General features: G+C 41.5%; 1 protein-coding gene across 1 annotated transcript in view; it reads right to left on the minus strand.

The window, feature by feature from the left end:
- atp8b5b (ATPase phospholipid transporting 8B5b) overlaps positions 1–26098 on the minus strand; it is a 278562-nt gene that overhangs the window by 172440 nt on the left and 80024 nt on the right. The window contains exons 6-9 of the mRNA XM_072571671.1: positions 21208–21269; positions 13997–14069; positions 12234–12304; positions 2453–2535 (exon numbers count right to left, since the gene is read on the minus strand). Of these exons, the coding sequence (XP_072427772.1) occupies positions 2453–2535; positions 12234–12304; positions 13997–14069; positions 21208–21269 (289 nt within the window). The remainder of the gene's footprint in view (positions 1–2452; positions 2536–12233; positions 12305–13996; positions 14070–21207; positions 21270–26098) is intronic.

Genomic DNA, 26098 nt, shown 5'->3' on the forward strand with positions numbered 1-26098 from the left:
TGCCAAATTGCTTGCTGCACCTGTATGTCAGCTTTCAGTGACTTATGAGCAAGGACACTTAGGATCCTCTGGTCATCACGTGTCTCATTCTTCAAGGAATGCCTCTGTTCCTCCTTTCAAAGTGGATAACCTCATTATTAAGCATAATATATTCCATCTATCATACTCTTCCACTACTCCATCTGTTATGCTTTTCCCCTTCTTCACTCATTTAACCTGTTGAAACCCTCTTAAACCTCTCTACATCCTCCCCAAAACTCTCATTCCCAATGAGATTCATATCATCTGCTAACTTGGAAACATTACAATTGATGCCTACAAACAAATAATTGATTCAGATTATGAACAGCTTGATCCAAGCACTGACCCTTGCAGTACCTCTCATGCCAAGCTGAGAATGAAAGTTATTCCCACTCTCTACTTTCTGTTTGCTAACCAATGTGTTTAATCTTGTTTACTCTTCTCCTGTGTTGGACTTTATCAAGTGTTCCAGAAATCCAAATGTATCACACCCACCAGTTTCCCTTTTCGAATCTGTTTGTAACATTTCTATCATGCTTATCAAACATGATTTCCCTTTCACTTACACCAATGTCTCTCTCTCTCTTGCATGAAATGGGGTGCATCACATGAAGAATCCAAATTTGGAGAGGCACAGCAGTAAGGCTTAACCTCCAAGGCAGAGATGGAATTGGACACTGAGGGCAGGGCCATGTCTGAAGCTGTTGTCAACATTCAATTCAAGATGATGGTATCCTTATAACTAATATTCCTTCTCAACTTCCATTTTCTCCTCATACAACAACTTCTTCTGAACTACAAGTTGCAAATGGTGAGAACACATGCTTGTCAGTGTCTCCAATTCTCACATCAAAACATTGACTTTGTTTCCTTGGAGACATCGAGACAATTGTGGGCGGCACGGTGGCACAGTGGTTAGCACTGCTGCCTCACAGTGCCAGAGACCAGGGTTCAATTTCCAACTCAGGCGACTGACTGTGTGGAGTTTGCACATTCTCCCCGTGTCTGCGTGGGTTTGCTCTGGTTTCCTCCCACAGTCCAAAGATGTGCAGGTCAGGTGAATTGGCCATGCTAAATTGCCCGTAGTGTTAGGTAAAGGGGTAAATGTAGGGAAATGGGTGGGTTGCGCTTCGGTGGGTCGGTGTGGACTTGTTGGGCCGAAGGGCCTGTTTTCACACTGTAAGTAATCTAATCTAAAAAAAATGAAACCTTCACAGAGCAAAGAATTGCATGAAGATAATAATGATGACACAGGCCATCACTTGAATTCAACAGGGGTAAATTTCAATGAAGATATCCTTAATGATGCACAGAAATTTCACACATTGTTCCTTAGTGAGTTTCAAGTAAAAGTAATGCTCTCTTAACATCCTTGGAAGAGGGCTTTTCTCCTCATCCTAAAATTTATCCTGCTATTCAACCTTCAAGTCTCTATTCAATTTTCAGGTCATGTTGTCTTCCAAGTGGAATTCCTGCTAATGTTTCCCTGTTTGTAAGTAATTGGTTTGATTAAAAGTCTTGGAATCAGCAAAACATGTTCCAGTAATGGTCACACAATTGACTACATTCAAACAACTATGCAAAGTACCAAAAAGAAATAACAGGAGCTAGAAGAAATAAAAGTGAAACTTTGATGATCTCCTTATTGTGGGGTTAACAGGGGGCTTTTCAGGTTGCTTAATATGTTCAGCTATGCATGGTTCAGAGAGGACACCGGTTGGAATCTGAAGTTTCAACGTGACAACATTACTGTCAAATCAGTGACATAACCTGGCTCCTCAGTATATTAGCAGATATAAATTGCAAATATACAACTCCTTTACCAGTATGGTATGTCATCTGCTTTATGCCAGCAGTGTGCATGCACTGAAAAGGTCATTTTGGAACACTGATAGGCCTTGTGGCTTCCAATATTGGGTGTTAAAAAGCACAATTTCACCTTGTATCTTTGTTCAAGTCTTGAGAAACATAAGTAGTTAATTCATGGAAAGACACAAAGCTTATCTTTTCCAAAAAGAATGATACAAGAGATTAGAGCAGAAGCATGTGACCATTCTGAAGTTTGAGTTAGAGAAATGTCAAGTTTGTAAGCATTGCTATCTGTAAATTGTGTTAATTATCGGTAAAAACAACTGTTGGAAATGTTAAAATCCTTGATTGGCTTGAATCTAGATTGCTGTAAAATACAAAAAAAATGTTAAAAATAAATCTCTGCACCCTTTGATTCAGGGAGTAAATTTCTCAGAATATCCTTGATAATTTCTTCAGTCTTCAGGTTATTTAGTGTAACTGTCACATTCACCTAAAATCAACATTTGTGTGATAAGAAATAAAACAAAGAACTTGGATGCTCAAGATAAGAAACTCAATCTGCGATGAGATTGTTTTAAAATTAAATGGACAAAAAATTTTGTAGTAAAAATCAACCTACCATCAAAAGATGCCAGAGCCTGTGTGTTCTCGCCCATGTCTGAGGTCACAGTTAATGCCTGTTTAACCTTCAGATTTGTTTCCCTACAAAAATTAATATTAACATTCATAAAAAAGACAGAATAGTTGTACTTTACATTTCAGAAGGAGAACAGTGAATATTGTATATTGCAGTGAACAGTACAGGAGAATAACAGAAGCCCCAGAAACAAATAGAAAATACAATTATGACAGCAGGTTGGGGCATGTCCTGCTCATACCTATGGCAATCCTTTCTCTTCCACTGATCAACGTCACTTAGAAGAACCATGCAGAGTGGCAAGGACACAGAATACATTCTGCTTGGAGGACTTCAATCTCCATCACAAAGAGAGGTTCAATAGCATCATTACTGACCAAGCCAGCTAAGTCCTGAAGTGATATAGCTAACAGATTGAGTCTGCAGCAAGTGCTCAGGGATCCAAAAAGTGGGAAAATCTACCAATCATTGTCCATCAATTTACCTCATCAATCTAAATGCTGGAGCTCCATTCCTAACAGCATTGTGCCTGTACCTACACCAGACGGACTGTAACAATCAAAAGAGACACTTTAAAGCCACCTTCTCAAGGACACACTAGGGACAGATTACAAATGCTGGCCCAGCCAGCAATGACCACAACCTGTGAATGAATTTTAAACATGCATTTGTCAAATGCCCCATTGGTAAGACAAAGAAACATAGGAAACAGCACCAGAAATAGGCCATGGAAGCGCTCCAACATTCAACAAGATCATGGCTGGTCTCACACCTCATAACCATTTTTCCACTAGTAAGCCTAACAGCAGCTAAATACAGAATATAAAAGAGCTCTGACTGGAGGAACAAGCAAGCTATGTGAAAGAACCTAATTTCATTCAGCCTTAGGCCTGGAATGGCAGTGAGTCTGAGTTGTTGGGTGTGACTGCATGGGTCAGGAAGTCTACTGGGCAGATGAAGAGACAAAGCTGGAAGTTGGTTAGTGGATCAGAAACTCACTTGGTGAGGGGGTCAGGAGCCAAATTATCAAGCACGTCAGGGGAACAGGTTGTGAGTGGTACAGGACTGCAAGCGGTCAGGGAAACAACCTTCAGGGTGAGCAATGGTTTTGAAGACAAGATGAGACTAACTCCATCACATGCAGACAATGGTCTCCTGAATAGCCATAGTCAAGATGATGGAACACACCTACCAAACCCATGTAGCAAGCCTCCCAAATATGTGCAATGTATGAATGAGGGAATAAGTGAGGGAGAGAGTAAATGAGGAAGAGAGAGGGGAAGGGAGAGAGGGGAAGGGAGAGAGAGAGGGAGTTAGTGTGAGCAGTTCAGGGGAGGCAATGGTCTAGCGGTATTAATTGCTTGACTATTAATCTAGAGACCCAGATAATGTTCTGGGGACCTGGGTTCACATTCCACTATGGCAGATAGTGCAACTTGAGCACAATAAAAATCTGGAATTAAGAGTCTAATGATTATTATGAAACCATTGTTGAGTGTCCGAAAAAACCCATCTTGTTCAATAATGTCCTTTAGGGACGGAAACTGTTGTCTTTGTCTGGTTTGGCCTACATGTGACTCCAAAACCACAGCAATGCAGTTGACACTTAACTGCCCTCTGGACATTAAGGAATGAGCAATAAATGCTGGCTGAGACAGCAACGCTAGGTCTTGTAAATGAATAGAAAGAAAAAGCAAGGAGTCGAGAGTACGGATGGATTAACAGTAGAGAGTGTAGTGTGGAGCGAGGGAGGGGCAAGTATGTGTATTTATGGGAGATAAATGTCTGTGTGTGGGGGCAGCAATGGGGAAGAATGAAGGGGGAGGGAGACATGGTAGTGAAAGTGTGTTTGAGCACTAACTCAGTGAGACCGACGCACTCCCACTTTGCCCTTCCTCCTCCTCCTTGCATAAAATAGTCCTGAAAACAGGCTGGGAGAAGAAGAAAACCAAGGCTGAAAAGGCAGCCTATTTCTAATTCCTCTCTTCTGCAAGTACCATCTTGGAATATGTGCTACCAGAGGCAAAAACAAGTAAATGCATCTACTTCACTTGTTCCTGGTCCCCTCCCCTTCATTGATGACTTGGCTTAATATGTCTCTTTCTATACCTGCTTATGAACTGAAAAGCCAAAAATAAGCTTTACTTGTATCTTTGCTTTGTATTTTTAAATGGTAATTTTTATTAATCACTAATTTATTCAACAATTAATTTAATGTTTTGTAATTTCTAATAACATTCACGTTATGTCAAATCATATTTTTCCAAAATTTGCTCAAATTACCCCACCTGCTCTCCCCTCTCCCTCTAAGTGAGAAAAAAATGAAATGTGGCTGACCATGGTACTGAGAACTGGGTGTCCTTTAAACTTGTGTTAAACCAACATTCCATATTTGGTATTTCCCATATAACATTAGACCTCATGTAACTTTATCACATTTGTAACTTACTTCTTGCAAATATAAACAAATCTCTATATGAAAACAGGGAAAAGGCCACAAGAGTTATCAAGATCTTAATTCACAGAACCCCCACAGTGGAAGCAGGCCATTCAGCCTCACGAGTCTACACTGACCATGAAGAGCATCCCATTCAGACCCATACTTTTACCAAATCCCTGTAATCCTGCATTGCCCATGGCTAGTCCACCCAGTCTGCATATTCTTCAACACATAGGAAATTTACTATGGCCAATCCACCTAACCTGCACATTTTTGGACTGTGGGAGAAAACCCCGCAGACATAGGGAGAATGTGCAAACTCCACACTGTTGCCCAAGGCCAGAATCAAACCTGGGTCCCTTGCATTGTGAGGCAACAGTACTAACCACTGAGCCACTGTACCCTGCCCTCCACCCCCCACACCGACCCTGACCGTGGTAATGGTTTGTCACTCTCCCCAATGTATTTTATGGAAACAGAAAGTTTTTGGCCTCAAGGAGGCGATGGCCTAATGGTATTATCCCCAGATAACTAATCTAGAAACTCAGCTAATGTTCTGAGGAACCCAGTTTGAATTTTAATACAATAGAAATATCCAGAATCAAGGATCCATGAATGACCATGAAACCATTGTCGATTATCTGGAAATTCAGGGAAGGAAATCTGCCATCCACAGCTGGTCTGGCCTACATGTGACTCCAGATTTTCTGAAACACCCTACCAAGCCAGTTGTATCAATTATTACAAAGTCTCAACAAAGAAATGTAACCGGATAGACCGCATGTCAGCTGAAACTGCCTGGTCAATGTTGCAAAGTCCTCCTCACTAACATCTGGGGGCTAGTGCCAAAATTGGGAGAGCTGTCTCACAGACAAGTCAAACAACAGCCTCACACAATCATACTCACAGAATCATATCTTACAATATCCCAGACATAACCATCACCATCCCTGGATATGCTGTAGCAATACAGATAAAGCAGAAGTGGTAGCCCTGTGGTATACAGTTGACTGGGAGTTGCAGTGGGAGTCCTCACATTGACTCCAATCCCAATGAAGTATCGTAGCCTCAGATTAAACATAGGTGTAGGAAACATCCTTCCTCGGCTGATGCATTAGCATTCCTCCATATTGACATGACTTTGCGATCCTTGATTGGGATGGTTAACCTGAGCTAATCAGGGAGCCCTGACCGACAGACATAAACAGAAGACTCAGAAGGCCCCAAAGTCAAGGGACTGGCTTTGATTTTCTGCAAAAACAAATTCACCCCATAAGCTCATATGTATGCACATGTAGGGATGACAGATCGAGTGTGCATGTGAGTGTGTGCATGTGCGTGTCAGTGCACATGATTGTGTGTGTGTGTAAGCTTGGCTAAGTGTATGTGTGAGTGTGATGGGGCATGTTTAAGAGGGTGGTGTGTTGGTGTGAGTGAGGAGGGTGCATGTGTGTGAGAGAACTTGCATATGAGGGAGGGTCTGCATGGGTGTGTTTGTGTGTGTGTATGTGTGTATTGGGGGGGTGGAGAGAGAGAGATGAGAGAGAAAGACAGAATATCGTGCAGTGGGGTCACCAAGGTCCCGGTCGCGGCCATTCTCATGGGTACCAAACTTTGCTATCAGCTTCTGTTCAGCCACTCTGCGTCGTTGCTTGTCTCGAAGTTCGCTTTGGAGGTTGATCACCCGAAGGTCTGAGGCCAAATGTCCCGGACTGCTGGAGTGTTCCCTGACTGGGAGGGAACACCCCTGCCTGATGATTGTTAAGCAGTGTCAATTCATCCATTGTCATAGCATCTGCTTGATCTTGCCAATGTACCATGCCTCAAGGCATCCTTGCCTGCAGTGTTTGAGGTAGACCAAGTTGGCCAAGTCACATGAGTACTCGCTGCGTACATGGTGGGAGGTGTCCCCACGTGTAATGATTTTACCCGTGTCAATACTCTGACACATCTTGCAAAGGCTGCTATGGCAGGGTTGTACAATGTTGTTCTGAAGGCTGGGCAGTTTGCTACGAATCATAATCTGTTTAATGTTTGGTGATTGTTTCAAGGCGAGAAGTGGAGCTGCGGCGAAGGTCTTGGTGAGGCATTCATCCTCATCGATAATGTGTTGCAGGCTGCAAAGAACATGGCTTGATCATTTGGCACCTGGGAAGTGCTGAAGTGCTTTTCTGTTGCAACCTGTGTCTGTCTCCTGAGGAGGTCAATACAGTTTCTCGCTGTGGCATGTCAGAACTGGCGGTCGATATGAGGACATCCTTGAGCATTTTCAATTGTCTGTCATGTTCCTCTTCATTCGAACAGATCCTGTGTATGCAGAGGGTTTGTCCGTAGGGTATGGATGTTTTGATATGTTTTGGGTGGAAGCTAGAGAAGTGCAACATCGTGAGGTTATCTGGGTTTGGGGTAGAGTGAGGTACTGAGGTGCCTGCCCTTGATGGAGAATGTATCATATATCTAAGAATGATACAGATACCAAAGCTTGGTCCATGGTAAGTCTGATGGTGGAATGAAACTCGTTGACATCACTGTGTCGTTGTTTCAGTGACTCCTCACGATAGGTCCGGAGGAAGGAAATGTCAACGATATATCTGGTGTATAGTGTTGCTTGGAGGTGCTGTGCAGAAAAGAAATCTTATTCGAACTTCTGCATGAAGATGTTGGCATATTAGGGTGCAATTTGGTCCTCATGTCCATTTCGTATATCTGGATGAAGAACTGGTTGTCAAAGGTGAAAACGTTGTGGTCGGATGAAACAGATGAGTTGTAGAATGGAGCTCGGAGATTGGCAGTTGTTGGTATTGAGTACTGAGGCTATTGCCCTGATGCCATCATCATGGGGAATGCCAGTGCTGAAATGTCCACTGTGACGAGGAATGTTCCTTGTTCAACCGGTCCGTGGGTGCTGAGTTTCTCTAAGAAATCTGTAGTGTCGTGACAGAAGCTGGGGTGAATTTGATTTTACAGGATTACATTTTATTTTGCTCCATGAATCCATGTAAAACTCTGTAGAACTGTGCAGAGGGTTTGTCATAGCATTGGGAGCAGTAGGCTTCACACCTACTGTTTAAAAGCTTGAGCTATCTTGAGAATGTAATTTAAAACAATTTCTGGAATTTACATATCAAAGAACAGAAACCAACATATCTCATTATAAAAGATGAAAGTTTTAATCTGAGATTGTTTACTGTATCACATCTTCATGACACTGGACTTGTTTGGCTATAAATTCTATGAGCCTGCTCTTAATCTCCACAACCACCTGATGAAGGAATGGCGCTCTGAAAGCTTCAAAATAAACCCACTGGATTATAATCTGGTGTTGTGTGATTTTTAACTTTGTCCACCCCAGTCCAACACTGGTACTTCCAAATGTTGAGTCAGATTCATTCGACTTTCAAAGTAGGAATTTATAAACTATCACAGGAATTATAAAAAATCTTGACTGCCTACAGATTGTGTGCTTTTCGGACAAAATAGAATGAATCTGCAAATGCAATTCTGCAAATGCAAATTGACCCCCTTGACTTTCATGTGTGTGTGCATGCATGTGAAGGAGAGAAAAAGTGGGGAGGATGGAAAGAGAAGGTGTGTGTATACAACTTGATAGAGTGTGTGCGTGTGATGGAGTATATGCATATGCGCAAGTGTGTACATGCGTGTGCCTGAGAGAGAGTGTGTGTATGAGGGTCTGCGTGAATGTGTGAGTATGCAAGGGTGTGTGTGTGTGTGTGTGTCAGTGTGTGTGTGTGTGTGTGAGAGAGAGAGTGTATAGTGTAGTGGGGTCAACTATAGTGAACCCAAGGTCCAGGTTGAGGCCATCCTCATGGGTACCGAACTTGACTATCAGCCTCCTCTTGGCCACTCTGCGTTGTTGCATATCCTGAAGTCTGCCTTGGAGGATGGGCACTGAAGATCCGAAGTTTAATGTCTCTGACCACTGAAGTGTTCCCCAACTGGGAGGGAACGTCCCTGTCTGTCACTTATTGCACAACAATTGTGTTTGGAGATACATTCTATTCTATTTTGTTCAAAATGCACACAATCAGTAGGTAGTCAATATTTTTTATAATCCATGTGACATTTTATAAGTTCCTACTTTGAAAACAGATCCAGTCTGACTCAAGATTGGAATACATACAGACTCTAATCTCACGCCTTTAATGAATTGTCTAAGCTGAGATGTCACTTTTTTTCATAAAACTTTGTTATCTTGGGAATGTGACTTGAAAGAAGTTCAGGAATTTACATATTGATGAAGCAAAACCTGCAACCCATTCTAAAAGTTGAAAGACTTAACAGCAATCTAGATATGTTCAATATATTGTAATAGTTGTATGACACTATGATCTTGTGCTATAAATTCTGTATCGTGTGATCCTACTCCTCTAGCTACCTGACGAAACGTTCCGAAAGCTAGTGCTTCCAAGAACCATGGTGAACAACAAAAAACTAATAGAAGGATGAAGCTCCTCATATATACACATTCTCAATGATAACAGATCCCAGAACACTAATACAAAAAATAAGGCTGAAGTATTTACAACAAGCTTCATCCAAAGAGTCTGAGTGAATTATCCATCTCAGCTTTCTCCTGAAGTCACCAGGATTACAAATGCTAGTCATAGGCGGCACGGTGTCACAGTGGTTAGCACTGCTGCCTCACAGTGCCAGAGACCCGGGTTCAATTCCCACCTCAGACAACTATCTATGTGGATTTTGCACATTCTCCCCATGTCTGCATGGGTTTCCTCCAGGTGCTCCGGTTTCCTCCCACAGTCCAAAGATGTGCAAGTTAAGTGAATTGGCCGTGCTAAATTGCCTGTAGTGTTAGGCGAAGGGGTTAATGTAGGGGAATGGGTCTGGGTGGGTTGCTCTTTGGAGGGTTGATGTGGACTTGTTGGGCCGGAGGGCCTGTTTCCACGCTGTAAGTAATTTAATCTGACCTAATTCAACTCACTCCACACATAATAAAAAACATCTGGAAGCACTGGGTACTGAAAGACTATGGGCCATAACATCATTCCTACACGACTACTGAGGACTTACACTCCAGATGTGTTCCAATGCAGCTACAATCCATCTACCTGGCAACGAGGATAATTGTCTAGATATGTGTTCTTCACAAAAAGCAGAATAAATCCAACCCAGCCAACTATCACCCCAGTCTACATTCAAATCTTTAGCAAAATGGTGAAAGGCATCATCAACAGCACTATCAAGAAGCTCTCACGCTGCATAACCTTGATGCTCAATGTGGGTTCCGCCAGGGCCACAGCTCCTGACTTAATTACTGCCTTGGTCAAAGCCCTGTGAAAGAATAAATGAACAGGTAGATAATAAAGAATGGCACCTTTAGGATTGCAGGAATTGGGACAGATCTTCAAAAAGCAAACAGGAGTTGAAATCTGTCAATGGGAAAATCTGTAAATTATTGTACAATTTCAATGGATGCAGCCTTTGAGTGCTGAGTTTCATTTTATGTCATCAAGCAATTTGATTAGGTTCTCAGCTGTCTATCTCCATTTAATAAACATTTTTCAAAGAACCTCATCTTTGACTAATAATAACAGACCAATTCTAAATGCGTGGCATTAGACTCCAGCTCCTGACTGTGCCTTGTAAATGACAGTCTGGCTTTGGGGCATTCAGGAAATGAGTCATGTGGTTTAGGAATCATAGTTTCTGACCTGCTTTTGATGCCATAGTATTGATACAGCAGTCAGTTCAATTTCTGGTGAATGTTAACCTCCAAGATGTTGATTGTGGGGGATTCAGTAATGGCAACACCATTTGATGTCAAAGGGCGCTAGTCAGATGGGCAGCACAGTGGCTCAGTGGTTAGCACTGCTGCCTCACAACACCAGGGTCCCAGGTTCAATTCCAGCCTCAGGTGACTGTCTTTGTGGAGTTTGTACATTCTCCCTGTGTCTGCGTGGGTTTCCTCCGGGTGCTCCGGTTTCTTCCCACAGTACAAAGATGTGCAGGGCAGGTAAATTGTGTTAGATGCATTAGTACGAGGGAAGTGGGTTACTCTTCGAAGGGTTGGTGTGGACTTGTTGGCCCGAAGGGCCTGTTTCCACACTGTAGGTAATCTAATCTAGCTCGAGAGACCGAGGGGTGCATGTATGTAATTCTTTGAAGTTTGCATCAGATATAGACAGGGTGATTAAAAAGGCATTTGAGTATAAGAATGTTATTTCTCACTTGTCAGTCGAAACCCGCATATTATTCAGGTTGAGCTGCATTTGGACATGGACAGCCTTACTGTCTGAGTAGTCATGAATGATATAAAACATTGTGCAATCATCAGTGAATTTCCTCACTTCTGACCTTATAATGGAGGAAAGTCATTAACAAAGCAGCTGAAGATGGTAAGATCAAGGACATTATCCGAAAGAACATTTTCTGAACATTCCGAAAGAGATGTCGTGGAGCTAAGATGATGATGGAGACGATACCTTTCTGAGGGCATCCTTCCTTCTAGCCTATCCACCTCTAATTGATTGAGCACCACTATTTTGTCCAGGAAATGTTGCCTGATGTCTATGCCTGAGCAGAGTGGCAACCTGAAAAATTTATGAAAATCTCTAACTCTGCACAGAGGGCATCAAAACATTTGAAGAACTTAGGAGCAATTTATTTTGAAGCAGATAGTTGACAGGACAAAGGAAGCCTGACCAAAGTTTGTAAAAGCTTTTAAAAGGGAAGACAACAAAATATTTAGAAATGAATCATATAAAGCTGTACATAATCAATGAATAGGAACAGTTCTAAATTGGTAACCTTTCAGAGGTCTGGTTCAGGGTATCAAATGGACTGTAAGAACAGGAAGTATCCATTTAGTCCCGCAAGACTATTCCTCCATTCTGTTAAGTCATGTCTGACCAATACTTGAACTACAATTATTTATCCTTATTGAGTCCTTGATACATTTACCTCGCAAAAAAGTCTTCAATTTCAATATCCTAATTGATTTTGCAGCAAACAGTTCAACTTTTTTTGACACGTCTTTTTTTCACTCCTAAATGGCCAAGCTTTAATGCTAAGATTATATCCCGTTGGTCCTGGATTCTTTATTCATAAAAAATAGCTTTTCTGCATATATTCTATAAATTAGATAATAACTTTAAACAGCTGATGAGATAACCGATCTACTTTCTTAATTCCAGGGAACTGACTTCCTTCACTGTTGTAGAATTCAATATTTCTATGAAAAAACATGAAGAAATACATGAGATAAATTGCTTTGATACCAAATAAATCTTATTAAATTGCACTTCGGCATAGTAGGAAATGCTTTTAACTTTGAAATTTATTTACCCATCAAGCTCTGCTGTCTCTATGTAAGTCAAGCCGTATGGTTCACTGCTTGATAATAGTAGCATGTCTGCCTAAGTTGAAACACAAGTAATGAAGAACATAATATAACATGTATCACTAATTCTTCACAGGTACAGTAATGCTTTATGCTTTAATAGGGCAGGAAATGAAAAAAAAGCATTAAACAATTGTGCTTTCATGGACCAAATATAATCATTCCAAGCATGAATTTGAACATATCCATTCAATTTCTAGATTTTTTTGGATGAATCTTTACCTTCACTTTCCAAAACCAACCTTCATTGGTTCCTATCTGACAATCTCAACTGACTTAGAAAGAATAGTGGCATGTTTGAAATACTTTGGCCAGGTCACAAAATTTAAGTTCAGATCAATGACCTTTCCTTGAAACTGGAAAAAAGTTAGAGACATACAGGTTTTACGCAAGTAAACAATAAGGAAAATCGTGTGGGGAAAACAAAATGGAAGGTCTAAAAGAGGTGACAGCATAAAGCAGAAAAATGAATACTTTTGCTTTGAACCATGAATCCTTTTGTCTTTTGTTCTTTTCCTTCTACCTCACTTTCTCTGTCAAATGTCCTCAACCTGAAATGCTGGGCAGAGATTTCCCAGGCAGGTGGAGATGGGCTCCAGAGCTCAAGATTGACAAAATCCCAGAAATGAATGTCAAGCCAGGATACCACACTACTCTGGCTTTCCAATGGGATGGATTGCAAGTCCAATCAGGAACTGAGTCTTGGTTGAAAGCAACAAGGGTAATTTAAAAAGTCAAAAAGAGACTTTCAATCCAGAAAACTCTCTTTCCCAATAAAATATAGAGTTTAGAATTATCAGAGGGAATCAAAGGAAATATGTAAGATTTTGGCACGGTAGATTCTGACAACATTATCCCCCACTAGAGAAAATCTAAAATTAGTGGACACAATACACAAAAGAGGAATTTTTCTCAGAAGGTCATTCAAATTCTCTTCCACAGTGAGGCTGAATTATTGAATATATTCAAGGTGGAGTTAGATAGATCTACAAGGGAGTCAAAAGTTAAGAGGGAACAGGCAAGAAATTGGGAGTTAAAGCTACAATTAAATCAGCTAAGGTGCTATTGAGTAGCATCGAATGGCTCAATGAATTCCTACCCCTATTGCTTATGGACTCATCATTTGAACTTATGAGCTGGAAGTAGTGCTTTGGGAGGGGAGGTGGGAATAACCTGGCAATAAGATTCAGAAGCTTCAGCACTCAGTAAAAATAGAAAGAATTGCAACACATTAAACAAATGTTACTCAATAACATTTCAGGAAGAGGAGAAAGTGAGGATTGCAGATGTTGGAGATCAGAGTCCAGAGTGTGGTGCTGGATAAGCGCTGCATGTCAGGCAGCATCCAAGGAGCAGGAGAATCAATGTTTCGGGTGTAAGCCCTTCATCAGGCATGAGGCCCCCCGCCCCCGGCCCACAAGCCTCATGCCTGATGAAGGGCTTATGCCCAAAATGTTAATTCTCCTGCTTCTCGGATGCTACCTGACCTGTTGTGCTTGTCCAGCACCACACTCTTGACTCAGCATTTCAGGAATAGTATATCTTTCATGACATTTCCCAGGCCATAAATTGGCAGATTTTTAAAAACTAATTTTCTCAATTTGCTGTGGTGGGATTGAAATTCAGGGCTTCAGGCTGCAAGGCCAGTTCCATCACCACCACTAAAATATTGAAGGGAGGGGAGGAGAAAGTATAATTTGCTACTTACCGTCACAAAATGGTTATTTTCCATCCTAATTACATCGCCCACCTCAACATGCATCCATTTTCCTCTCTGCAACCTACAAGGAAAAAATGCCACTAGATACCATCAAAATGAAAAACATAATAGTGGATTGATAAAGGCTTTGAAGAGCAAAAGACAAAGAAGAATATACACGAGAACAGGCCCTTCAGTTCTTCAAACCTGTGCCAACACATTTGGGCTTATGCCCGAAATGGCAATTCTCCTGTTCCTTGGATGCTGCCTGACCTGCTGTGCTTTTCCAGCAACACATTTTCACCCCCATCACATTTTGCCCTACCATACTAAAACTGCCTTCATTTATAGGATAAATGCCTCTTTTACCTTCCTATTCATGTACTCATCCAGGTTCTTCTTGAATGCTGCTACTGTGTCTGTTTCCACCACTTCCTCTATCAATGCTTTCCAGGCACTCACCACTTTTTGTATGAAAACCATGCCTCGTACATCTTAGAACATAGAATATAGAACATTACAGCGCAGTACAGGCCCTTCGGTCCTTGATGTTGCGTCGCCCTGTATTACTAATCCGAAGCCCATCCCACCTACTCTATTCCATGTACGTTCACATGCCTGTCCAATGACGACTTAAATGCACTTAAACTTGGCAAATCTACTACTGTTGCAGGCAAAGCACTCCATACCCTTACTACTCTCTGAGATCTGTCTTATACCTATCTCCCCTCACTTTAAAGTTGTGTCCCCTCGTGTTTGCCATTCCCATACTTGGAAAAAGGCTCTCCCTGTCCACCCTATCTAACCCTCTGATTATCTTGTATGTCTCTATTAAGTCACCTCTCAACCTTCTTCTCTCTAACGAGAACAGCCTCAAGGCCCTCAGCCTTTCCTCGTAAGAGATTCCTGTCATACCAGGCAACGTCCTAGTAAATCTCCTCTGCACCCTTTCCAAAGCTTCCACATCCTTCTTATAATGCGGTGACCAGAACTGTACACAATACTCCAAGTGCGGCCGTACCAGGGCTTTGTACACCTGCAGCATACCCTCCTGGTTCCGGAACTCAATACCTCTATTAATAAAGATCAAAACACTGTATGCCTTCTTAACAACCCTGTCAATCTGGGTGGCAACTTTCAGGGATCTGTATACGTGGACACCGAGATCTCTCTGCTCATATGCACTCCCAAGAATCTTACCATTAGCCCAGTACTTTGCATTCCGATTACTCCGTCCAATGTGTATCACCTCACACCTGTCCACATTAAACTCCATTTGCCACCTCTGCTTCCTATCTGTCTCTCTGCAACCTAATACATCCTTCATCACTATCCACAACTCCACCGACCTTAGTGTCATCTGCAAATTTACTAACCCACCCTTCTAAGCCCTCATCCAGGTCATTTATAAAAATGACGAACAGCAGTGGACCCAACACCCGACCCTTGCGGTACGCCGCTAGTAACTTTACCCCTCGTCCCTGCACCTTGAACCGGTGTCCCCCAGTAATTGACCCCTCCACCCTGGGAAAAAGCTCTACCCATGCCATTCACAATCTTATAAATTTCTATCAGGTCGCCCCTCAACCTCCTGTGTTCCAGTGAAAACAAACTCAGTCTATCCAATCTTTCTTGATACTTAAAATCCTCCACACTCGGCAATACCCTGGTAAACGTTTTCTGTACCCTCTTCAAAGCAAGCACATCTTTCTGGTAGTGTGGTGACCAGAACCGTATGCAATATTCCAAGTGTGGGCTAACTCATGTTCTATAAAGCTGCAGCACAACTTGCCGATCCTTATACTCAGTGCCCCTCCTACTGAAGTCAAGTGGGTCACAGGCCTTTTTTTACTACCATATCTCTGTGTGCTGCCATCTTCAGTGATCTTTGTTCATGCTATTTTATGACAAGGTTACTGTAATGTATGATACATAATATACTTCTGTTACAGAAATTCACACTTAATGAAAAAAGAACAAAGAGCAATACAGCACAGAGACAGGCCCTTCAGCCCACCAAGACTGTGCCAACACATGATGCCTGTCTCACGTCAAAAGCTTTCGACTCAATGCAGTCCATAACTTTCTATTTCCTGCCTATTAACGGATCTGTCAAGATGCTTATTGAACATTGCTATTCTATGCAGGTCCACCACCTGCTCTGGCAGTGCATTCCAGGCACTGACAACCTTTTGTGTAAAAAGCTTGCCTCTCACGTCTCTTTCAAATTGACCCCCTTTACATTTACTCTTTGTCCCTGAGTAATTGACATTTCTACCTGGGAAAAAGACTCCGACAATCTATCCTACTTATGCCTCTCATAATTTTATACACTCTTATCAACCTCAACCTTAAATGTTCAAGTGAAAGCAAACCGAGTTTGCCCAATCTTTCCTCATAACTCGTACCCTTCAATCAGCCAGAATCCTGGTAAACCATTTCTGACTAGAACTGTGCACAATATTTCAAATGTGGCCTAAATAAAGTTCTATACAGCTAAAATGTGACTTGCTTTTATACTCAATGCCCCAACCCATGAAGGCACTCATAATCATACACCTTTTTGACTGCCTTATTCACATGTGTTGGCACTTTCAGGGAACTGTGGGCCTGTTTGCTACTAAATGTTTTGCCATTTACTGTATATTTCCCTCATGTATTAGTTCTTCCAAAATGCATCACCTCGCATTAATCCAGATTAAACGCCATCTCTATTTCTCTACCCAAGTTTCTAGTCTATCCATTTAGAGTCATACAGTCACAGAGATGTAGAGCACGGAAACAGACCCTTCAGTCCAACCCGTCTATGCCGACCAGATATCCCAACCCTATCCAGTCCCAACTCCCAGCACCTGGCCCATATCCCTCCAAACCCTTCCTATTCGTATACCCATCCAGATGCCATTTAAATGTCACAATTGTACCAGCCTCCACCACTTCCTCTGGCAGCTCATTCTAAACATGTACCACTCTTTGCATGAAAAGGTTGCCCCTTAGGTGTCTTTTATATCTTTCCTCCCTCTCACCCTAAACCTATGCCCTCTAGTTCTGAACTCCCCCTACCCAGGGAAAAGACTTTGTCTATTTACCCTATCCACACCCCTCACGGTTTTATAAACCTCTATAAGGCCATCCCTCAGCCTCCGATGCTCCAGGGAAAACAGCCCTAGCCTATTCAACCTCTCCCTATAGATCAAATCCTCCTATGCTGGCAATATCCTTGTAAATCTTTTCTGAATCCTTTCAAGTTTCACAACATCTTTCCAATAGGAAGGAGACCAGAATTGCATGCAATATTCCAACATTGGCCTAACCAATGTTCTGTGCGGCTGCAACATGACCTCCCAACTCCTGTACTCAACACTCTAACCAATAAAGAAAAGCATACCAAATGCCTTCTTCACCATCCCATCTATCCACGACTCCACTTTCAAGGAGCTATAAACCTGCACTCCAAGGTCTCTTTGTTCAGCAACACTCCCTAGGATCTTACCATTACGTGTATAAGTCCAGCTAAGATTTGCTTTCCCAAAAACTATGTCCTTTAGGACCTGACCAGCTCAATCAGTCGTGCTGCTGCAGAGCCACTGTTGGTGAAATCCCCCTGTCCATCCTTGCCATCCTCAGTGGTTCCTCCACAAGTTGTTCAATATGAAGGAGTACTGATTCATTTGTGGAGGTTGCATGTGGTAGCCAGCAGGAGGTTCCCTTGCTCATGTTTAACCTGAAGACTTCATTTGGTCCAGGGTCAATGTTGAGGAATCCCAGGGAAACTTGCTTCTGGCTGTATACCATCTTTGTTTGGTCTGTCCTACCGGCAGGACCAGACATATTCAGGGATGGTGATCACGGTGTTGTGACGTATGATTCTGTATGACTATGTCAGACTGTTGCTTGACTAATTTGTGAGAAAGCTCCCTCAACTTGACACTATCTCCCAGATGTTTGTGAGGAGAATTTTGCAGGATCAGCAGGACTTTGTCTTTTCCAGTGCCCAGTTTGATGTTATGTAGTTCGTCTAGTTTTATTCCTTTGAGAGTTTATCACAATTCTGGTTTGCTGGGCTAATTCAAAACATGTCAGCCAACTCAGGTGAGGATGACCTTCCCTGAAGGAAGGATATTAGTGAACCAGATGGGTTTTTCCAAGAAACGACAAAGGTTTCATGGTCATTGATAATTGCAATATATTTCCAAGCCTGGATGGGAGTGGCTTGGAGGGGAACTTGCATGTGATGGCATTGCCATGTAAAGTATTATCCTTGTCCTCCAAGACAGTATTGGTTATGGGTTTGGAAGGTGCTGTCTAAGAAACCTTGGTGAATATCTGTCGTACATCTTCTAGACACACACACAATGCTGATGTTCTGAGGCAATAAAATGTGTCCCAATGGAAGTTTAGTATCGCCTTTTGATAGGGAAGATGTGCCATTACTTTCATTGCAGATGGTCATGTCAACATGTGGCAAATGCTACAACAGTCCCAATGAAAAAAAAATATACAGAAGCACAGATAACATACAGGCAATGAACCTGCATGCCACTCAAATGTCCTCAAAATCTCTTCTTCTTACTGTGTTTGCCAATACAACTAAATACTGCCCTTCTATCCACAACCGATGTGGAGGCAACCTGCTGATTGCTATGACCTAGCAACTGTGATGTCTTGAGTGGGCATTCTCTGTGGGCTTAAAGCCTAGAGAACCCTGGACTGGACCAGAACCTCCAGCAAGACATCTGAACCTTGGGGCCAGTGTCGCCTGATCTGGGCAGTGAAGTGATAGTGACACAGGCCTCAGCAATGTTGCCTGGCCCTTTTAATAGCAAAGATACATAAACATTACTTTTGTGCACCTACAATGCTGAAGTATCATCCTACAAAATATTTAACTCAGTTCAAGTTTGGACAGGAACTAAGAAGGTATTCCAAGATGAAGGAAGAAAAGCTAAAATGACATTTGTTAGGAATTGTTTATTTAACAAGGACATACATTTTGGCCATGACTAAAATTATTTTTAAAAAGTGCGCAGGATCTTAGAATGATAGAGCACAGAAACAGACTCTTCTGTCCAATTCATCCATGCCAACCAAATATCCTCAGTTAATTACTCCCATTTGCCAGCATTTGGCCCATATCCTTCTAAACCCTTCCAATTCATATACTCCTCCAGATGCATACAGAACTGGAAATTCAGAACACAAATTCAAATCCCACAATCGTAAAATGTGAAAAGGAAGTTTTTAAAATAACAATTTAGAGTCATAAAAAAAGATTTTTATGGAAATCAAAAATGTTTCATGTTCATAAACTTGCCATCCCGACTGAATCCAGTATTATTAGTTAGACAGTATTAACTGTCAATTCACTACTAACTGACAGTAATTTCAATACGGCGAGAATACATCATCAATACATGCAAATGTATGTGCACAATACATTAAAAATGATTTCTACAAACAGGAAATGCGAAACTTCTGTCTCTTTTAAAAGCGATATTGATCTCTAACAGCTCTACAAATGTGATTTATTTGCATCTTCTCTTAGATTCAAGTTTTCATTTAATAAACCAAATCAACAAACTTTTACAAACATAAACTCTGGTGCCAAATCCAAACTAATGTATGTGAGAAGAACACCCATCTTTTTATTCAGTTCAAGGACACGGAATTTGTACATAACACAGCAACAATGCTCAACAAATTTTATAAAAGGAAAACTTCAACAGCAGTCTGAGTATGTCTTTCCCTCTCTGCTTTGATCGATGTATGGGAGTCATAAGAACATGGGAACAGGTGCAGGCCATTCAGTGCTTTGAGCCTGATCCACCATTCAATGAGATCATGTCTGATCTGTGGCCTAACTCCAACTTTGGTCTACATCCCTGAATAACCTTGCTTTAAAAAAAAACTATCTATTTCAGATTTAAAATTACCAACTGGCCTAGCATCCACTGCTGTTTGTAGAAGAGAGTTCCAAACATCAATCACTCTTTGCGTGTAGAAGTGCTTCCGAACATCTCCTCTGAAAGGTTTGACCCTAGTTTGCAGACTATGCTCCCTAGTTCTAGAATCCCCAACCAATGGAAATAACTAACTTTTCTGTCTTTTCTTATTAATATCGTGAAGACTTTGATCAGATTACACCTTAACCTTCTAAATTCTAGAGAAAAATTGTATAATCTCTTGTTAAAAACTAAACTTAAGTCTAGGCATCATTCTTATAAACCCAAGTTGTACTCCCTTATGTGAATGTTCTTTGAAGAACCTCGGGCTCGATGTCAAAGCATTACTGGTTGAAATACAAGATGACTTTTCAGCCTAAACATGCATGGATTCAAAAACTGGTCTGCATCAAGTCTGACCACGAAGGAAAAATGGGCATTGTTTAAATCCCCATTAATTTCCTGACTGCTAATTAAGTATAAGGATAAAAAAATACTGCTGCCTTTTATTATCAAATTGTTTTTCAAAAGCAGTTTTATGATTTTATAGCCAGTGACAAGTAGCATAAATCTTCCATTTTCCCTGTAGTTTATGCTGAAGCCTTCCCAGTATTTTACTGCATTGGTTGTATGCACAACACAGTGGACTGGTTGGTTACATTCGATATACAGCAGTCCAATGGTTTGGCAATGTATGCGATGCCAATTTGTTGCAAGCAGTAAGAGAGAGTGGTATTCTGCATCAAGCAACAATGAAGTACCAATGCCTCATCTCACCCAAACTCCTAGAAACCTATTTCCTAGTGTCTTGTACATCGAGTAGTGGATGTTGCTGTTGCTATGCTACTGAGGGCCTTTTAGAGCAATGCTTGCACTCAAGGTGGGAAGTTTGGTGGTTCTACCAATAGGAGAAAGTGAGGACTGCAGATGCTGGAGATCAGAGCTGAAAATGTGTTGTTGGAAAAGCGCAGCAGGTCAGGCAGCATCCAAGGAGCAGTTCTCCTGTTCCTTGGATGCTGCCTGACCTGCTGCGCTTTTCCAGCAACACATTTTCAGCTCTGGTTCTACCAATAGCTTGGGACAGGAACAGCCAATAGCTGATAGGTATTTCCAGGGATGCAACCTTAACAGTGAAGTGGCTCGAATTGTGAACATGAACAGCAGCTAGGTCCTGGCCCTTTGAAGAGGCAACAGCCAAGGAGAGGAGGAAGTTGGAAAAGAATTAAAAAGTAATTTGAAGAATGTTATTAATTTGAAGAATACAAGGTTGTGACTTACTTCCCATCCTTTAGAATCGTAACTTCCCGATTGTTGACTTGGTTGTCACTCCTGTAACGATGCTGGAAAATTAACCAAATTATAAAATTAGTTAAGTTCAGACAGAATTGTTAACTAACTGGATATCACATAACAATTTGTATTCACGTTATGCAAAATGATGCTTTCTGACTCATACATGCCTCAATAAAATTAATGCACATTTTCCCTCAATAAGAGCCTATTAGGTGTATTTTCAGCATGGGAGCATGTAAACTAGGTTGCGTGGCTAGTCCACCACCTTCCCAGCCAACCCTTTAAGCTCACCCCCAAAATACTGAGGATGGGAGAGCATCGAGATCAGCAGTTAACCCACATTTAGGTAAATAACTAAGAATTAATATATCTGATTCAAAACTCAACTGGCCCCAATATTACTCAACCCTTGCCAATAAATAGTTGGAATGGGAAGATTTAAATATTAAAAAGACAACCCACTCAGTAGGTATAACACCTCCTGATCCATGAAGGTGCAAATCGCTTCAAAACTAAGCAGCTCTACTGTGAAGCGGAACTGTGGCAGCAGAGGAAAGAGAAGCAAATACAGTGATGCAAATTCCATTTCCTCAAGCAACAATGAACCACTGCAGAAATACTTGGTGATTAAAATTGGGGTCCTCAGTCATCTAAAGACTCATCCAACCTGAGAGATGCCTTCCTCAATTCCAAGGGACTGCTGATTCTGACAGTCTTTCGTGTGGGATAACTCCATCCTACCTCCCAATCCTGTCATTTTCAGCCCCTAGTCTCAATTAATTGGACAGACAAATTTGATCAGCCAACACTAACATTTTAAAAGATAAATAATCTAAACTAATTTTATAGTTGTCTGGGAGCAGTTAAATGAGATCAGCTCAAATTGTAAACTACTTCCCTTTTGTCATTTTAATATTAAAATAGTAAGTAGAACATTGAACTTCAGAGGGCATAAAACAGAAAGATTAACCACTTGTTACCCAACTAAAGTTAATAGGAAGCAAAATGAGTCAGGGAGAATAATGGATTGATGATCCATTCACTGTAGCATTGCTCAAGTTGAAAATTCTGTCCAATAATTCTTGTGTTGAGCTGAAAAGAAATGCCTTAGAGGCAGCAGATTGGATTTTCTTGACATAAGAATTTGTGTATGTCCCCTTCAATTGAAAGGTTAGTTAGTTACAATGTTTTCATTACTGACATGGGAAACACTAAGTAAGAGAAACATTAAATGTTCTGCTCTATTACACATATATTTTTGGTAACAATCAGTCTTCATTAGCCAGTAATGACAACCACTGCTGTAGAATGTGTCACAGAAAATATATCATACTGCTTTGGTTCAAAATATGGTCCAATTAAACATAAGAACATAAAAATAGGAGGAGAAAGCCATTCAGCCCCTCTAGTCTGCCCCAACATCCTATAAGATCATGGCTCCAGGCTTCAACTCTTTCATGACAGCTCCTCATAGCCCTCAATTCCTTGATGTTTCAAAAAGCTTCTACATCCTCTTTAAATACTTTGAGTGAACTAACCTCCACAACTCTCTGGGGTACAGAATTCCAGACATTCACTACCCTCTGGTAAAATAAATCCTTTCACATCAGCTTTAAATGAATATTATCTCATTCTATGACTATGTGCCCCAGTTTGAGATCCCCCACTAATTGAAGCATCTTTTCAACATCTAACCTGCCAAGATCTCTGAGAATCATGGATGTTTCAACGAGATCAACTTTCATTTTTCTAAACTCCAATCAATATTGCAGAACTTAGCTGGGAACTGGCTTTTTCAATCTGGTCATATGTAATGAGGTAAGATTAATAAGAGATCCAACAGTTAACAGCCTTCAGGGAGTAGTGATCGCAACATAATAGGATTTCAAATGCAGTCCCAGGGAGAGTGACTCAGGTCTAAAATCAGTGTCCTCAACTTAAATAAGGGTAATTACAGAGATATGAGTCTAAAATGTCTAAAATGAGCTAGGAAAATAGATTAAGGGGAAGGTCAGGAGATGAGTAGTGGCAAAACATTAAACAAATGTTTCATAACACACAGCAAACATTTATTTCAATCAGGAAGTAGAATCGATGAGAAGAACAATGAACTAATTGGTCAGCAAAGGTGTTTGAGGATGGTATCCAGTTAAATCCTAAGGCATAAAAAAGACTAATGTGTTGATTTGTTCTTGATAAGTAAACTTTTTCGTTCCATGAATCAGTCTAGTCAATCTATTTTGAACTGCCTATGAGCAAGATGACAACAGAGCAGGAGAGCTGCATGTGGTCTCATCTGATCACATCTGCTTTCCTTCTTTTTTTCTTTCCTTTTGCTTCTACTCTTTTTCGGTTTTGTTTTTCTTTTCTTCTTATCTTTTAATCTTGCTGTGGCAGGTTGGTCAGCAACTTCTGCATGGCCAGGAGAGCAAGCGATGTGCAGAGTGGCGAATGCAGCCTCTTCTCATGCTTGGAGGCAGCAGCAACAAGGACGTCCTCCCAGCTTTTGGGGCTGATGGCACTGGCAGCAAGGAAGTCCTACCCATGTTCAGGGCCGGTGGCAGCAGCAACGTAAGCAAAGCTCCTCCAGCAATTGGGGAGGTAGCACTGATGGCAGCAGGAACGTGTTATGCCCAGAGCAGGGATTTTTGGACAATGATAGCAGCAGAGCCAGAGACACCTGATTGCGGTCACGATAGGCCCTGAGAGGGGACTTCTGGTTATCGACAAAGCAGCGGCAGCAGCAAAGCTGGGGACTCCTAGTTGTGGGACGAATGTGGGTTCAGCGGTGTCAACGAGGTGGCGAGATGGCGAGTGATGAAGAGATGGCGGCTAAAGTGTGGCAACTCCCATGTGGGCAGGTGTGGCACAGGCAGCGGCGAAGTGGTAGAGGTCTCTCTTCCAGTTACTACAGGCTAGGTGCCGACGTGAACTGGGTTGGAACAACTAATCTTCTGAACTTATTATTTCTTTACTTTTCTAATTTATTTGCATGATCTTTTCTTTATTTTTCTAATTTCTTTTTCCTAACAATTTATTCTCAAGAATCTGTACCTAGGTACCTTCGTACCTAAGATGGCATCCTAATGTGATGACTTGTAAACTTTTCACTATACTTATTTGAGTACATGTGACAATAGAGCTAATTCAATTCAATGTTAGTATATTCTTTCTTAGATACAAGGTCCACAACTGCACACAGTACATTAGTTGCTTTGAACCAACACCCTGTACATTTGTAACGAGACTTGTTCCATGTTTAAATTCAAAACCTGAGCAATAAAGACAAAAAAACCCGTTTTCCTTAATTACTTGTTATACCTGCATGCTAATGTTTTGTGCTTCATGCACAAAATCGCCCAGATCTTTCTGTACCACACTTTTTTGGAGTGTCTCTCTTTTAAAATAAAAATTTGCTTTTGATTCTTCTGACCAAAGTGACCCTGAAGCTTCCTAATTAAACTACATCAACCAAGTCTTTGGCTACTGAAACAACCTATCTATACTCCATTGCAGATTCCTTGTCAGCTCAGTATAACATTCTTTCCCACCTATTTTTGTATCATAAGCAAATATGAACATAATCCACGCTGACCCTCCTCCATATCACTAATATGGAGAGGGAAAAAATGGGCCTAAGACTAACCATGTGGAACTCCAAGGGTTAATTCTTCTGAACCTGGAAAAGACCCATTAGTCTCAACTCCTTGTCTTCTATATCAAACAATCCTCATCCGTGATATCCCCAATACCATAAGCTGCTATTTTGTGCAATAACCTTTTATGTGGCTTCTTAATAAATTATTTCTGAAAGTAGAAATTCACAATATCTACTTATTCATCTTTATCAACTCTGATTGTTTCAGCCTCAAAGCACTCTAGAAAATTTGTCATTTTCATTTCACAAAAGAGTATTGAATGTGTTTGATGATATCAGCCTTTTCTAAATGTCCTGTTATTTCCTATTTCCCATTTAGACAGGTTTTAAGGAAAAATATTTTCCGTCAGACAGCAGTGGGAATTTGGAATGCACTGCCTGAGAGGGTAATTGAAGCAGAAATCCTCACAGCATTTTTAAAAAAAGTACTTGGATGAGCATTTGAAATGTCAAAACATTCAAGGTTGTGGGTCAAGTGTTGGAAAGTGGAATTGTGTAGATTTAAAGTCGTTTTCGCTGAGGGCGATTCAAGATGGCAGGGACCCAGTAGGTTTGCTCTGCTGAGCTCTGCACCAGAACCCAGACAAAGTGGAGAACTCACCCTTCCTTCACCGTCCAATTTGTTAAAAATAACTATTTCCTGACCCTTAGAACTACTTAGCACCAGTTCTGAACAGTTTGGTGCAGATAAAAGATAACTAAGGGGAAAGGAGCACGGGGCTCGCATCAGGCAGCGAGTCCCCTGCAGCAACGGATGCACCCGTGACTGCAGTTTCAGCTTCTGTGGCCAACCAGAGGACTCACCTACTGAGCAGAGCCTGATCTCGGAGTTCGCAAAACTCCGAGAGAAGATCGACTCGTCGATGGAAGAGACCCAGGCCAGCTTGGAATCAATCATGATTATGACCTAGAAATCCAGCGTCTCGGGCAGCGTGTCTGGGGGGTTGCGGCGGAGCAACTGGCCGCCGCTTCTGAGACTGCAGCTGAATCCTCAGCGGACAGGCCCTGGAATGTTCCCTTGGAGGAACAGGTCGACGACTTCGAAAATCGAGGCTCCCACAGTTTCTCAGGCTGAAGATTGAGGTATGCCAGTGGGGGTCAAGTGGGCTCAGAAGGTCACAATGCGCAGGCCCGGATTGAACCAACTGCCTCCTCCCCCCACCCCCATCGATCCTAGTGCAACTCCAGAATTATAAAAACAAATAAATGATGCTGGAA

This window comes from Chiloscyllium punctatum, chromosome 1 (assembly GCF_047496795.1).
Source record: "Chiloscyllium punctatum isolate Juve2018m chromosome 1, sChiPun1.3, whole genome shotgun sequence".
NCBI lineage: Eukaryota > Metazoa > Chordata > Chondrichthyes > Orectolobiformes > Hemiscylliidae > Chiloscyllium > Chiloscyllium punctatum.